The sequence below is a fragment of the Convolutriloba macropyga genome, chromosome 1 (genome assembly GCF_964194025.1).
Source record: "Convolutriloba macropyga chromosome 1, txConMacr16.3, whole genome shotgun sequence".
Classification (NCBI taxonomy): domain Eukaryota; kingdom Metazoa; phylum Xenacoelomorpha; order Acoela; family Convolutidae; genus Convolutriloba; species Convolutriloba macropyga.
Window position 1 is genome coordinate 53237234 of NC_134468.1, and position 17131 is coordinate 53254364.

At 35.8% G+C, this 17131-nt stretch overlaps 1 protein-coding gene across 3 annotated transcripts in view; it reads right to left on the minus strand.

Annotated features, from left to right (window-relative positions):
* The window catches only part of LOC142340313 (tyrosine-protein kinase Src42A-like), a 98716-nt gene that overhangs the window by 67506 nt on the left and 14079 nt on the right, over positions 1-17131 (minus strand). For all 3 annotated transcript variants that reach the window (XR_012759065.1, XR_012759066.1, XM_075390894.1), the window contains one exon: positions 9759-10103. Coding sequence is in view for 1 of the 3 variants with exons in the window: in XM_075390894.1 (XP_075247009.1) it covers positions 9759-10103 (345 nt within the window). In the remaining 2 variants the exon portion in view is untranslated. The remainder of the gene's footprint in view (positions 1-9758; positions 10104-17131) is intronic.

Genomic DNA, 17131 nt, shown 5'->3' on the forward strand with positions numbered 1-17131 from the left:
CCAGATGGGTGTTTCAAAACATAGGAATGATATTTCATTATTGAAATCAGACGGCACTGAGAGTTTTTTTCTAACTGGTAATGGCTTAGTTAAAAAAACAACAGAACTGAACAGCTAATTGTCCTAAGGTCGAGCAGTCGATCATTACAAAAAAAAGAAGCATCCAAAAATGAAATAAAGTTCCGCGTGAAGTCCGGATAATCAGATCACGCTCACAGTTTAAACGCATGTTGGCATCTGCTTCAACAATTCAAACTTGTACCGTTGGAAAGGAACGTAGCTGGATTCAAAAGTTATTACCTTTAAAAAAGCAGAACAATTAATTTTGATTTTTAACATTGTAATAATTTTGTATATAACATTTTAAACTTGTAATGTTTAACCCCTTGGTTATATTTTCAATTTACTTAAAAATAAAAATTCATTTAAGAAGTAATCTACGTACCATTAAAAATCTACAAGAACACATTTGTCCAGCATAGCCGGCAGATTACGGGATAATAGGCCGCGAAAAACTGTCGAGGCGCAAACGGAAACACAAATAATCTTTTATTTTCAAATCAAACTTCAAACACGGCCTTCTTTCAAGTAATTGAGTCCTACAATTACAACGCTTGAATGACCTTTATTCAATTTCAGTTAGAGTTAACATTCTCAATTCAGAATCAAAATAAACATTCTCAATTCAGAATGAAAATATGACATTCTCAATTCAGAATCAAAACATGACATTCAAAAAAGCACATGATCTTAATGCCCAAAATAGCTCGAAGGAAAAATATCTTTAAAAACAATTTATAATTTTGGTTTTTTCAAAAACTAGTTTCAAATAAATCAATCAACACATTACATAGATATTGACACTGCGAATCATTAGAATGAGTGCACAATACAACAGACATTGCTTATCTTTTTGTAGTAATTTTGGGGAAAAGCTTAAATGTAAACGATGAGCCCACCTACTGGGAAACCGAAGAACGAGCGATCAGAAACACTCACAATCAAATGCGAAACATGCGCATACAATATAAACAAAAATCAGGCCGTCTTTAGGTGCATGTCTTGTGAAATGACTATGCATATGACATCGAATTGTACAAAAATGAGTGAACAAGTCATAGCTGTTCTACAAGAATTAAATGTTAACATCTTTCTCATCTGCAACCAAGGCGTCTCTCTGAACAAAAGAGATCGTTATTGAGGCAGTGAAAAATCACCAAAGCAACAAAACCAGCGCTGACAATCAAGAAGTTCTCACAAGTGTGGTCACCGAAACAATTGAGAGAACGATAAATGAAAAGCTTAAAGTATCACCGGTACCAACGGGAGGACAACAAGAACTTCCAACCGAAAATAAAGAGATCCCAAACAGGCGATTAGTTGAAGACAATGATGTAAGGATCCGGGGAATTGAAGAGAGCAAAAAGTGAGGACCAGAGAAAAAGGGCCTATCAGACAGATCAGAAAGAAATGCAATAAGGAGCTTCCTGAAAATTAACACCCAAATCAACGACTGCCGTCGACTCAGTACATACGAAGAGAACAAATGTAGACCAATCCTTATCAAACTCGATAACAGCTGGGACAAAAGTATCTTACTAATGTCTATCAAAACTACGGAACTATAACAAGAAAGTGTTTATAAGCAAAAAACTCACACCACAAGAAGCACAAATTGAAAACTAACTACTGAAAAGAAAACTCGAACTGCTCCAAACGGGCAATATCAACAGAAATGAAATAAAGATCCAAAATCTGAAGCTCTTTAGGAAAGTCAACAATGACTGGCTTGATTGGGAGGCTTGCCTAAATCACCTGAACAAAGCTGAGAATACAATTGTTGCTTTTAAAGTCCGACGCCTTCTGGAGCTGGCGCGAAGATGCTGTCTAGCGAACTATTTACTATGTAAAAACTATAACATTATATGCCTCACGGAAACCTGGCTCACTGACGCAGTCCCGAACAAAGCTCTATTTTTAAAAGGTTGCGTAATTTTTTGGCAAGATTGATTATCTGATGACGGGAAAAAACACGGAGGCGTCCTTGTTGCAGTCAAAGAAACCCTGAATCACCAGAGTCCCAAATTTTTAGACAGTTGTAATTAACATATCTTCAAGCAACTCTTCATTTAAAATTGCATGTATTTTTAATCCATCAAAAAGCATCCCCTACAGATGGAATCGCGACACATTCCAGCACTTTTTCAATCATGTGACAAACAAACACAAAAATCTATGGAAGGTAATTCAATAATTGTTACAGGTGATATTAATTTTGTAAGCACCGACTGGAAAACAATGCATTCAAGCAATGAGCATGAAAATGACTGTCTAAATGACTGTCTAAACCTCAGAGACTTAACGGTTAAAATTAAGCAACTAGGTGTGTTTTTTGGTAAACGAGCCCCAGCTCTGGATGGAGTCTAATATTGATAACACTCTAAATAACCAATGTAAAATAGGCACTAAGTGCTCAGACCATTACCCATTCCGACAAAATTCTTTTTCTCTGTCGACAAATCGGAAACAGATAGATTGGCGAAATTTACTCTAAACAAAGTCGATTGGAAAAAACTAAACGAGAGACCCTTTCAACCGTATTGCTACAGTAATATTGACGAACTCTTGAATCAGTGGTACCGCTCGTTCAACAAACTATTGAACGAAAACGTCCCAAAGGTGACAACTCACAGAGCAAACCTGCCTCCCTGGATCTCTAAGGAAACCTCAGATCATATCAAAAAATTAGACACAATGCAACGAAAATAAATAACAACCAAGTAATACTATCCAAAATCATTCAATTGAATGATGAAATATCTAAGAGAACGACAGAAGATCAACTGGATTATAAAACTGAAGCGTTCAGCTGCAAAAGGTTCAGCAAAATACAAGGTTTCCAAGATCAGTTCAAAAAGCACCACCGTACCCGGGCGAAATGTTTCACGGTCAAATCGGAGCAAGAGACGACTTGAACAAAGCCAAACTTTTCAACCAGTTTTTCCAAAACGTGTTTAGCTGGAAAACCAAAAAATAACCAAATATCCATAAAAAAATTTATAACATAATACCATGCACAACAGATCAGATTAGACTTATTTTACAGAAATTAGACATCAGTAAAAAGCAAAGGTCTGGACGGAATAGGAAACCTGATCCTGAAACAAATTTCAACTAGTCTGAGTGTCTCATCACATTCTATTTTTGAAAACTGCCTCGATAAAGAAAAATATCCCTCCAAAAGGAAGGGGAGTGTTATTACACAAATTTATAAGGACGGGAACAAGACTGCAATCCATAACTACAGACAAAAAAACTGTCTCTCATGCCCATCGAAAATTTTAGAAAAAGTAATTTTTGACGGCCTTTTCAATTGTTTTAACAATCAGATTCACGACTCACAATACGGTTTCCGGCCGAAACGCTATCCACTGTCCGACTTCTATGTTTCCTTCATAACATCTACACTTTCAATGACCAAAAGTTGACTGATGAGTTAGCAGTCTTCTACCTAGATTTCCAAAAAGCGTTCGACAAACTACCCCACGATAAGCTTTGGGAGAAACTATTTAACCTGGCATTAGGCGGAAAAGCATTAAAAATCATTGCAGACTACCTCACTGACAGAAATCAACAAGTACGAATTAACCATATTTTTCCAGTTTTTTAATCGTTACAAGCGGAATCGCTCATGGGTCCCTACGTAATCCACTACTGTTTCTTGCTTATATAAAAGACCTCCCAGAATCGATAGATAAGTCTCACATATGGATATGCCTACGACTAAAAGCTGATAAGTAACAACTATAATTCGCTCGTAACATCAGTAACAACTAACATTTGAATAAACTACATTTCTGGTGTCTAGAAAACGAAATGTCCCTTCACGAAGACAAATGTAGCATACTTTTTATCAAGAAAAAGGACCAGTAAAAATGTGTTACAAGATCATTAAACTCGTGAACAGTGAAAAAGATTTAGGTGTCGTAGTCACGCATAACCTCACCTGGACAGCAAACTCAATTACGTTTTTCCAAATCTTTTACGATCTGGTACCTAAAAAGAAATATATCAAACAAAACGTCAGTCATAAACAAACTAAACGCATATAAAAGCTAAGTTGACCCAATTATATCATACGCGAGCGAGGTATGGTACCCTAACAAAGAGATCTGGTCTTGCTAGAGAAACTACAGAAAAAGGCAACAAAACGGATCCTTGGAAACTCCATCGACTACAAAAACAGGCTTCTAACTCTTACTTCTTGTGATGTACTCTGAAATCCACAGTCTCTTTACTGTAATATTGCCGACGGCAAATACAACATAATTATAAATCAGTTTATTAAGTACAACACACATCAAAGAACAAGACAAGGAGCACATGAAGTTATTGTTGCAGAAATAATACTATGTAGAAGCGATGAAATTTTTGGATAAGAACAGCAATCTTATCTTAAACAACAGTTTTTGTAGAATAACAGATCTAAGGAGCAACTCAAAAAGAAAAGAAAGGATAACCAACATCTACACACAAAACCTGGAGAGTTTGCTGCTTATGTACGAACTGTAATATCCACAAAAAGCTCATCTAACTGATGAAGAAGGGTGTGGACAACCCTTGGATTAATTCCAGAAGCCTTCTCTACTACTACTACAGTGGAAATCAAAAACAGACAATGGAAACAGCAAAAACAGAAAACTGGCAAAAATCAGACGCTTTTCTAAAATCGGTGGCGTCGAAAAAAAACAAAAAACTACCTTCGGAAACTTTAATCGAAGCAAAACATCCATCCTGGGAAGTTATAAAGCAACCATTAGTAGTTTCGTTAGGTGAAAACGGGACAAACAAAACAACAACATAAGATTCAAAAATCTTTGCAAAACAAATGGTACCTATATCAAGGAAAAAGGATAAAATTCGAAGCCAATAAAATCAACGACAATGATGCCTAGCTCGAAGGCCAACAAAATTGTTTTTAAACTAAGAGACATGGCTACACAATCACAAAAAGAGCAAAACTCAAAAGAACTTAACTCATAAGGCAACGAAACGAACAATTAAAAGGGAGGCAAAAACTCAAAAATTTGTTATTACATTTTGAAAACTGTTAGAGTCGCATTCAGAGAAAGTATAAAAGCATTAGTTTTGAAACGAAGCAGTTAATTCGATCAATTAAACCACTTAAAACAATCTCCATCAACTTGTTGAACATCTTAATTCCGATCAACCTGATCATGATAAACAATCTCGGTCAACTCAATTAAACAACTCGATCAAATGTTTGCCTTAATCTTTCGAACTTTGCCCACAGCCAGCTTGATATATTTCTTTAACACCTCCGGACTTGATACTGAGCTCAAACAAGGCCGAGATCTTACCTAACAATCTTCGGCTCAGTGGAAAATCCTTTGCGTGACACGATCCATCGAAGCTCTTATCACCTTTGAACATAATCAAAGTCTTCCTAATGTAACGCACAGTATGCTTTGAAGTCTGACGACTATGACAACCCGAAGGAAGACATTAGTTCCTACACCTTTAATCAGTACTGCTTTAGCAAGGTAGACGAACTCGTGAGACAGTGTTTTTCATGGTTATAGGCAAAGCTCAACAAATACATTCATTCGTCACTAGTCATAGAGCCTCACTCCAACCCTGGATCTCGAACGCAACCTTTTAAAAATGCTCTCAGCAAAAAATTGAACTCACATGCCAATGGCTTGACGTCAACAAATCAACGGGACCTGACGCACTCGGCAACATTATTTTGAAGTCATGTAGCAAAACACTAAGTAAATCTTTATCCTTCATTTTTCAAACATGCTTGAACAAGGGTGAGTTCCCCCGCATTTGGAAATACTCCCAAGTAACACTCATCTTTAAAGAGGGTAACAATATGGAGGTCAGCTGTTATAGGCCGATAAGCTTATGTTCATGCTCGAAAGTGTTCGAAAAGTTCATATTTGATTCGTTATACAAAAAAAATAAAGGACAGGTTGCACGAAAATCACTTTGGCTTCCGCAAGCACCAATCAGCAGCATTACAATTTCTGTTTTTTCTTGACCCCATCGACGAACTTAACGATCAAGTTGAAACCGATACCTTAGCAGTTCTTTAACTCTCTAAGGCTTCTGACACTGTTACCCACAACGTACTACTTGGTAAACCGCGAACCTGCGCATTAGTGAAAAATTGTTCTCTCCATTTCAATCCTATCTAAGTGACCATCAATGAAGTGTGAGAATCTATACCTCAGTCTTAAGTAATCGACCAGCAACTAGCGGTGTGCCTTGATCCTTGGGCCGCTCTTCATTTTCTGTTTATCAAGGACCTTCCATTAGCTCTAACTACCACTAGTTTTGGACATGCAGATGACTTTAAGGCAATCGTAACAAATCAAATAGAAATGAACCAAGCCACGGCAAACATCAAAAAAAGTTTACATGCAAACCAGATGCCACCAAATATCAAAAAGACTCATAGGCGAAGTATCTGCAACTCAAAACAGCTCAATAATAGTTCCATGTACTCAACAACGTGACTTAGGTCTGGTGGTCGCAAATAGTTTGAGCTGGAATGCAAACTATGAAAGAAGATCGACAAAAGCAATCAAGGCTTCTATCAAACCAAACAAAATCTCTCACCGTTTTGTAATCTGTACTCGAAACTCAATGCGTATGTTGGCTACGAAGTACAAATTATAACCTTTGCGTCACACGCATGGATGCCGTCAAAAAGCCGGCCACCAAATGGATTCTTTTTTCTGCTGAATATTATGAACAAAAATGGCTAAAACAAACTTTACAGCCCCTAAGTCATTATATGGCAATGAATGATTTACTTTACTTACTTTTATTGATAAGAGGTGAAGAGGAGGTGAGGTGCCTACGATGTTAACCCAGATTTAATCCAGAGTCAATCTGACACAATCGAAAAGACGCACCAGGAAACTAGAGCTGAATTGAAGATCTCCGACGAACGGCTACAAAACCGATGCGAATTTCAGAAGAACCAAGGCCTTTTTAACTATGTTGTCCAGGTATACAAAGATTATGGCCCTACTGTCAACAAGAACACTGTACAAAAGATTTACCAACAGTTTTTCGAAAAAAAATCGAAGAAAACAAATGCACATGGACAAAACTCTGCAGATGTTGACCTTGCAATATACTGAACAAAGTTACAGTGTTATAAACTCTATTGACTGTGAATAATGGGTGAAAACCCGTGAGGCTAGCCCTAAATTAACTACTACTACTACTTAAAAACTGCAAATTTCAAAACATTGCAAAATTTGTGATATTAAAAAGTTGAAAACTATTCCATTGCCAAAAGAAAAATTTTTAGTAACTTATTATCTAACCCTTAGGGAGGTTTCTGGCCCCTGGGTCCGGAAAAATTGCAAGTTTCACAACAAATTGCAAAATTTGTAATATTAAAAAGTTGAAAATCATTCTATCGCAAAAATTTTTTTAGTAACTTAATATCAAACCCCAAAAGGGGTGTATGGCCCCTGGGTCCGCAGAAACTTGAATAATGTCAATAAATATCAAAAATGAAAAATGCAAACTTTGTCAAAAAAAATGATAAATTCGTGATGTTCAATGTTAAAAACCAATCCATTACAATTAGCAACTGTGCAGTAATCTGTTATCAAACCCTAGAGGAGGTTCCCTGGCTCTTGAGGCAGGAGAGGCATAAACAATGACAAACAATTTCACAAAACTCAAAAATTGCAAATACTTAACAATTGCTTAAAAATTGCAAATACTTTTTAACAATTGCTTAAATTGCTTAAATTTGCTCAAAATCTTGAAAAACATTGCATTAAATCTACAAACTATACATTAACCTTTTATCAAACCCTAGAGGAGATTCATTGGCCCTTGAGGCTAGAGAAACCAAAATTTTCAAAAAAAATTGAAAATTGCAAGTTTCACAAAAACTTGCAAAACTTGTGATATTAAAAAGTTGAAAACTATTCTAACGCCACTATAAATTTTTCCAGTAACTTATTATCAAACCCTTAAGTAGGTTTCTGGCCCCTGGATCCGGAAAAACTTGAATAAAGACAATAATTACCAAAAATAGAAAATTGCAAGATTTGTCAAAAAAAATGCTAAACTCGTGCTGTTCAATGTTAAAAACAATTCCATTACCACTAGAAACTGTACAGCAATCTATTACCAAACCATAGAGGAGTTTGCGTAACACCTAGGGCTGAAAAAACTCAATAAATGACAATAATTTTCTAAAATCTTGAAAGAAAGTTGTCAAAATCAGTATACACAAGCGTGTTTTTGTCTGGGTTATATATAGCTCTTAAAATGGTCATAAAAAGTATGTATGTCATGCAGAAGACCTTTATGAACTTTAACCAGCCTCAATTTTAGAATGGTCAAACAAAAAAATTAAAAACTGACGAAAAAATAAGAAAAATTGCAACATTTTGGGCTCACAAACTCCTAAAAATGACCTTTTAACCATAAACTACGGTCTTCCCAGTAGCTTCACCACACTAAGCACTTGAAGGACTACTAAACGCGGCTAAGGGCCTCTAATGAAACTTAGTTCCCACTGGGTGCTGACTGTTTATCCAGTTTTTAACGACGAAAACTCAAATGGTTCAGACAAAAAATCGGTCAAGCGAAAAATCGCATAAAAAAGACCGACGACTAATATAATTGCTGCAAACAAAGAACAAAAACAAATTGCCGTAGGTGGACAAAAAACTACTCGTATACTTGCACATCTTTTGGCTCAACTAAAATCTTCACTTCAATTTAAACTCCAAAAATCATGAAAACGTGTGAAAAGATCTCATAAACTATAGCCGGCAAATTGCTGGAAAATAGCCACCGTTGACCCCATTGGCTGCCTCAGGATTGAAACCGAAAAAGAAAAAAGAAATTGATAGAATTTTTTCAATGTATCAAAAATTTCTACTTCGATGTGCAGTTTCGGTCAGATTCTAAAATTATACTTGATACTATTGAGCTTAAAACTAATGCCAGCTATCAATTGCTCTAATAAACTCTGAGAACCTAAAGAACTGTGCCTCAAAGACCTGGCTTTATCCCGTATTATCGATTTTTCTCTGTTGACCTTTACCGTATTCATTACATTCGATTCGTTGTTCAATAAGTGCAGGCATTTAAATTCCATTCAGTTGAAGCAGTGAGTGAGGATAGTCAGAAGTCAAACGTCAAAATCGTGACTTTCGTAAAAAGAAAAGCGAAAAATTGAAAGGTAAACACGAAGTTAATGAGAGCACATAAATAAAAGCCTGACGGCGGTGGCTATTAAAAAGAGCGCCCCAAAACAATGCAAATTTCATGCTTAAAAAACCAAACGAAGGTCAAGAATAGCTCCGCTCAGCTATCCCTATCAGAGCGAATTAAAGTATCTCGAAAAAACAAAAACTACTTGAGAAAAACCACTGGAACAAAAATTTTGCTCTCAGTGGTAAATGTTATAGACCAACGTTCGAAAACAAAGAACAAGTTCAGATCATGAACAGATGTTTCAGCTAAAAAAAACCTGTAGAATACCAATAGTCCTATTCAAGTTGCAAAAAAAACAATCAGGGCCCAAATAAGTAGTAGCAATTATTTGTGTCCTATGAGATTTTACAATTGTAGTCTTCTTTTTGAGAACGATTAAAAAGATTAGTTGGCAAGGCGTTACAGATGCTAAGAGGTTGGCGTTTCTTTGAAGACAAGGTTATAGCGTTTACAAGCGTGAGGATGATTACCTGCATAGGGTGTTCTGCCTTTGGTACATATCTCGTAGAACAGAATTCCGAAGCTCCAAACATCTGATTTGGTAGTGAAGACGTTTTTGGTAGCTGCCTCAGGTGCAGTCCATTTGATCGGGAACTTGGCTCCCTGGTGTGCATCATAGAGATTCTCTTGCGTCATCTTCCTAGCAAGTCCGAAGTCCCCGATCTTACAAGTTATTGGGCGTTCTTTGTGCACCAACACATTTCTAGCAGCCAGATCTCGGTGCACGTATCCATTGCGTTCCAAATAGGCCATTCCTGAGGCTACATTGCTTCCCATCATTATCAGATCTTTGTACACCAGTCTGCTTTCTGCCTCTAAAAAATTCAACAACAGGTAAATGTCTATCTTTTGGGGTAAATTTACCTATCTTTTCGTTTCAATACCTAGCGTTTTTAAAGATTTTTCAACGATATTTTAATAAACAGCCCGAAAAAATTTTGCTTTCAATATTCAGTAGCCTGGCTTCTGACCAGAGGTGTAGAGGAAAACTCTGAATGCAAAAGCATTATCTTTTTGGCAATACCTAAAACTACTTGCTGATTAAAAACATATTTTTGTCATTCATAATTATATCAGTTTATGAAATCACCCAACATTAGTTCAATTCCCGATTAAAAGACAATCTGTTCTTCATTTTGATAGATCAAATGCACACAATCAAGTTTATACTTAACGGTAGTCAAACAACTTAGACGAATTGCGCTACTTTTCCCAGGGTTGGTTTGCTGTATTCTATCAGTAAACGATGAATGTGTTGGAGAAAAGTCATTAAACTTTTGATCCACACAATTGGGTTTCCATTGCCATCAAACTTGTTGGTTTAGTGTGACTCGTGAGTCTCTTTCCAAATTTGAAAGGCTGCACGTTTCTTGCTCGCATCTGCTTAGCAAGACCACTCACAGAACTATTCAATGCTTACCTCAAGGAGGAAAAATTTACCTCAAAATTAAAGTTAGCCAATGTGATTCCCTTGTACAAAAAAGGCGAGACAGATAATCCAACCAATTATAGACCAATGTCTATTAAACCTGCTCTCAAAGATTTTTGAGAAACTTTACACAGCCCAGATGGAAGACTATTTGCATGCAAAAAAAATTATTAACCAACAGGCAATTTGGTTTCAGGAGACAATATTCCACAATAGGCGCATTAGTTTACTTCAGTGAGCGCGTTCGAAATGAATTGAATGAAAACAAGTTAAGTACATGTGCCTTTCTTGATCTCTCAAAAGCCTTCGACTCAATTAATCACACTGTACTATTTAAAAAAATTAAAATCTCATTCAAGGATTTATCAGTAAAAATTTTATCAAGTTTCTTAAGCGGTAGGATGCAGAGTAGTTGCGAATTATGAATCTTCGGACTGGATCCAATTACATAATGGGGTCCCTCAAGGTACAGTCCTAGCACCGCTTTTATTCAATCTTTAAGTAAACGATTTAGAATTAAAAACGTGTGAAATCCTGACGACATTGTTCCTTTGACATCACATTGCGACCCTGACGTTTGCAAGAAGTCACTTAAGCACTCAATAGAAGATATACTGGACTACTTTACGTCACTGGCACTGAAATTAAATGCAGATAAAACTGAATTTATTGTATTTCGCAAGACAACCAACCACAAACACTACAAATTCGAGAACAAAAAATTGAAGAGACAGCTCAAGTGAAATATCTGGGTGTAACTATAGAAAACCAACTCAACTATCAAACAGAGGTTAAGAATCTGCTCTCGAAAACGGCCCAAAGTATTAAATGCATATATAACTTGAGAGACCAACATATAAGTTGCCTACCAAAAAATCTACTTCCTGTTATGATTAATTCTTTAGTTATTAGCAATTTACAAGATCTAGCCGTACTTTTGAGCACAGTTGATAACAATCTAATCATTACCTTAGAAAACCAACTAAGATTTTCATTAGTCGAATTTATTTTGTTAGAATATTGGGTTGGCAAAATGGATGGCTCAAACCATAGCAACCATGCCATTGAAAACATTCATGAAATGTACCTTCAGATAGACAACAATTATCCAAAGTATGCAAAAGGTTTCCGTAATTTTCTAGCTGATCGTCACTACCTCGGTCCTAATATTGATTTGGAGATAATATTGAAGCTCAGACGCGTATGGATCAAATCGATAACTCGTCACTGGAGAACAATTTTAAACCGTTCAAAATAAATAAACTTTATGCAGTACTCAATGAATCATCGTGCTTCATAGCAGAGTACAGCCATAAAGGCCCTGGATACTCATGTGTTACCTTGTCCAATTACGAACGAGTAATCGGCTCATAACGATATTCGCATTTTGCCTTTTTGTGAAGACGTTCAAAAACAAACAGTTCACTTTGTTGGAATGCTGAAACAAGAAATAGTGATTTTAAACTTTGAAGGATTTCGTTAAAAAAAATAGTCTCATTATCAAAAAAGTTATCACTTGTGTTCCAACAGTTATTCTGCGAAACTCTTTTTCTTCCACTAGATTCCTACAAAGACCTTTTCGCTAGCTATAGATCTCATAAGTGGGTAATTAAATTTTAATAAGGTTTGTCGTGGAACTGGCATTAATCTGTACTGGTTTTTATCACAATCTTTATCGCAACTACACTTCGGTTTCGGTTAGGATAAATTTTATACCAAAGATAAAGACAAAACAAATCACTTCGAAGTATCTTGCAGAAAGTAAAAGACTTGGAAACTCTTCTATGCCCAAAAGCTGAGGATATTAAACAATAATTGATAAACCATTATTGATAATATTACTTGCGCTCTGCACTATTTCTACCTACCAAAGAAGCGGAAAAGGAAAAATTGTGCAAAAGGAAAGCCCACTTGTATTTCTATTGGATCTGCCTGTCATCTAAAGACCCATCGCGTGGAGAAGACAGCTTCTTCAGTTCTTCAATTAAATTTATTTTAAGTTTGACAGTGTGCAGTTACATAGCGAAAGATAATCAATTGACATTGACTTTAATCAAAGAAGAGAACAGATTCTCCGAAATATTAAGGAAATTGAGACGCTGAAGAAAAACTTTAATTGCTTCAATATCTCCAAATGTACCATATCGTTACAACAACAAATGCAAAGAATGAAAATAACCCCTTTACCGAAGCTCACGTGGCCAGTACCGGTTCAAGTACCTCTCGACAATGACAATCTCACTGATGAAATTTAAATTTCAGTCAGTGAAGGCAACGAAGATTATATTGTCGACTATGGAAGTGGTTATGACATGCAGACGAACTATAAATTGACTTAAAAAGACACAAAAGACTCCAATTATACTACTTATAAATTCTTTTGGATTGAAACATTGAGTAACAAAAAGTAAATTGAACTAAAAAACTGAGTCTTTATGTTTTTGCAAAAAAGTTCTTTCCAAATAATGTTAATGAAGACCAGGTATAATTCGCTATATGAGGGTTGTGAATGCTTGAGTTTTTGACGAAGAAAACAAAGCAAAAAACGGGAAAACTTTGTAATTCTCGAAAACACGTACCGAAGTCGCTAATTTTACTCAAATTACGATAATGATTATTCTTAATGACTTTTCCTTAATCAGGCTTGTGTTTTCTGAACTCGATTGAGAAGAGTCAACAATTTGGTTTTCATTGTTTTCACAAAATTTATATTTCAAATGTTATTGAGAACGTTTCTATCTGAACATCAGTTCTAGTTACTACTACTATCAACATGAGCAACCAACATTTATCATAATAAAGCGTAAAGTGAAGATTTTTTAAAAAGTTTGCTGGATTTGAATTCATTTCGCAGCTGGAAATCTGTCTGCTTGCAGATGACGATTTTTGTGAGGTGATTTTTAATGACAAAGAATTTTAAAAACTTGCAAGTGCTGGACGCCGTAGAAACATTAGTTTGATTTGTGTTAAGCGTAAGTTATTTCAACAGAGCAAATGGTCACGAATAACAGATCTGAACGCAACTCATATTGTTTTGTTCAAATCACTTAAAGACATACAACAGATCACCTATGTTGGAAAACAGTTAAAACGCTGACGAACAGCTAAAACACATACTTTCTGAAAGAAAGCTATGAACTTGCATCAAAACACACCTTTGGACACGAATTCATTGAGTTAGATCCAAAAACTGACACCTTGCGTTACTCATCATATATTGTACAACCAGGTCTAACAATTTTTTATCTAACTTCCTCCGAAACAGTTATAAATAATTGGACAGATGAAAGAAAGAGCTATGTCAGCTGAAGGAAAAGCTCAAGCTGTCCAAGAGAAATTTCAAGAAGTTGCTTAAAGAAGCACCAAACACTTTTATAAAGATTATTTGTGAATGTTTGCATAATGTTATCATTGGAAATGCTTCACTGGACAAGCAGTTATTTCAAAATCAAAAAACAGCATTTCGACAGTTATTATCCAATTTTGGAAAATTTGCGCGTTGGGATCCTTGTGCTATATTTACTTAACGGCTTAAAAAATGCATGCAGAAAATTTTTTATCCAGAAAAAAGTTCATTTCGAAAACCCAATCGAGGATGAAATCATTGATAATCCAAGGTATCAGCAAAAAACAACTCAGTTATCATGGCTACGAAGAACTAATCACAATTTGGAGCCACACACTGAGCAGTAAGTTCAAGACGCAGACATTAACACTGATAGATTGATCCAGGGAAAAAAAGAGTGTCGAAGATGAAATAAGTGATCTAGACAATGTAACAACTGAACCTTTTGTCATTGACAACAGTGAAAAAGAGCCAATTTTGAAAAAGGAAGGATTGAGAATTTGACTAAATGTTAAAACAAAAAAAGAGTGGCTGAAAAAAAAACAAGAAGAACTCGCAATTATCCTAAACAAAAAGTTCCATGACAAGGAGCCTCAAGAAGTAAAGGTAACAGGTTTTTTTTGCACAATTTACACAACAAAAAATGGACTTGTCAACCTACTCCAAAATCTTGAATGAACTTCGATACATCAGCGGGCCCGGTTGGAAACCGTATCAGACCAACCAACTCGAAAACAAAAAACAAAGGCAGCAGCAAGAAAACACGGAAAGCCAAAAATTGATGAAAGTAAAAAGACGACAGACAAAGAGACGCGTGAAAAAGACTAGGATTTCTATAGATGATGTCAGGAAACTTGACAAGCTATTTAAAAGCACCAGCTTCGTTGGGAAACGCAAAGAGATTGCAGAATAAAGGAAATAAGACGCATCGAAACAAAACCATCATTCACCAAAAACCGTTCACGTCGCCTCAGATTCCCAAGGCTTAACTCAATGAGATCTGGTCCCCAGATCTAGCATATGTCGACGCACTTGACAAATACAACCTGCGTGTAAAATATCTCCTTGCGGCAGTTGACTGTTTGTCACGGTATCTCATGTTTGAGCCACTGAAAACAAAATAAGCCACAGAGACAGCACCAGGCCTTCAAAAAGATGATAAAACACGAAAAAGCAGGAAAAGTTTGGGTTGATGAGGGTACTAAGTTCCTCGGTGCGTTAAAACAGTGAGGTTGGTGAACATTGGATAACAATTGGTCGCGTCAATAGATACTACCACTACTACTACGCGGATTCTCTAGAATGAAGAGTCACACGTTAAATTTTTTAAATAAAAAATGATACGCACATCAGTCAAGAAAATACAGAACTTCTCTAGATTCTACACTAATTATTCTGCACTTCATCTTTTTAGATTTTTACAAAAAGTTAAACGATTTTCATGTTGTGCATGAGTTTAATTTCATTAGTAATATTTAAACTTGAAAACTGCGGTATTCACTATGCTGATGGGTAATAATGTCGACATTTTTTAGCAATTGTTCCAATTACACAGTTAGCTACGCAAGTTTTTCATTTTTTCGACTTAATTAACCCACTCGGCTAGTTGTGCCTCGGTTTTCAGTTATTTTGAGACTTATTTAATGTAAATGTTCAAGTGATTTTGTAGTTTGAAGTGCATAATCTACACTGTGTCTGTAATTTTGTACTGTTTAAATTCAATTTTTAAAATTATATGACATTTTTTTACCTTTGAGTATGCATAGACTAAATAACACATAAGTCAAACTTGATATAACCAATGAACCTAAGAAAACCATTTCCTATCTTAATACATCCTTGGAAATTGGACGAATATAGCCTATAAATAATCTTAATATATAGGTATATCCTTTTACCCCCCCCCCTCCAGGTCTTTTCACATATAACTTTCGGAGGGGGGGGGGTTCAGAACTTGTTCTGTAACTTTGTATTACTAGCAAGAATTCGGCTATACCAAAAGAACTCATAAACAAAGACGTACCAAGGCTTGTATCCTTGATTGCAAATAGAACAGTATATCAGAACTGAATTTTAATGGTGATTTTGTAAGCATAGTTAGAAAAGAGGAGACCTTTGGAAGGGCTACAAACAGTCATTTACTGACGAGATATTTGAAAATGTATCTAACCCATCAGTGAACCCTCCCATGTAATATCTTATTGATGCAGATAAAGTAAATATCTAGGGTAAATTCTCTCAACGCAAACTTCAACTAGTACGAGAATCTCCTTTATAAAGGAGAAGTAAACGGTTCAAAGCCAAGTTCACGATATACATAATTTCTAATTATTTTTCTGACTAAAATGAAGCACACCACAAACGGAATGTTAATGCTTTCAGTTTAAGTAGTTTTGAACAACAACGGAACTCGTCTGAAACTACCATTTTTCCCGTCCATACCAGGGTGAGCTATTAAATTTCATACCAGGAACATTTGAGAGAGTACCGCAGTTGTTGGCTACTATCAAAAGAACCAATGAATTACACAATTTTTCTTTCAGAGAACTTGAAGGAATTACGTTTCCAAGCGAGGAAATTCCAGGCATCATTGGTTTCAATGGCATTCCCGACGGCTGAGTAACACACATTGGGTGCAAAATGGACACAATTGCAAACAAACTGATGAAAAATGATGCTACCAAAGCTTTAATGAGATTTTCTCCAACTGATTTTGCGCTAGGATACATTTGATATTAATTTATACAATTATTATTGCGCAATAATAAGTTGGGGATTCAAGAGCACATTTATTACGGGTCAGTAAATCAAAACGAAGATGGAAAAACGGTAGCGTCTGCAAGTTTCAACCGAATTGTTTTTTCCATAATTGGGTCTACTAAGAATTTCTTTCAATTACGACTCAATCAATTTCTATAGAAATACGTACCAAAACATATCAATGGGTACCTTTTTACCGGTCGCATTTTCAGAGACTTGTAAAGTTATCTTGACGATACAGTTCGAAACATTTAGTTAGTAAAACAATGGAATCGTACTACAATCAATCATCTTTATGGCCTTATCAA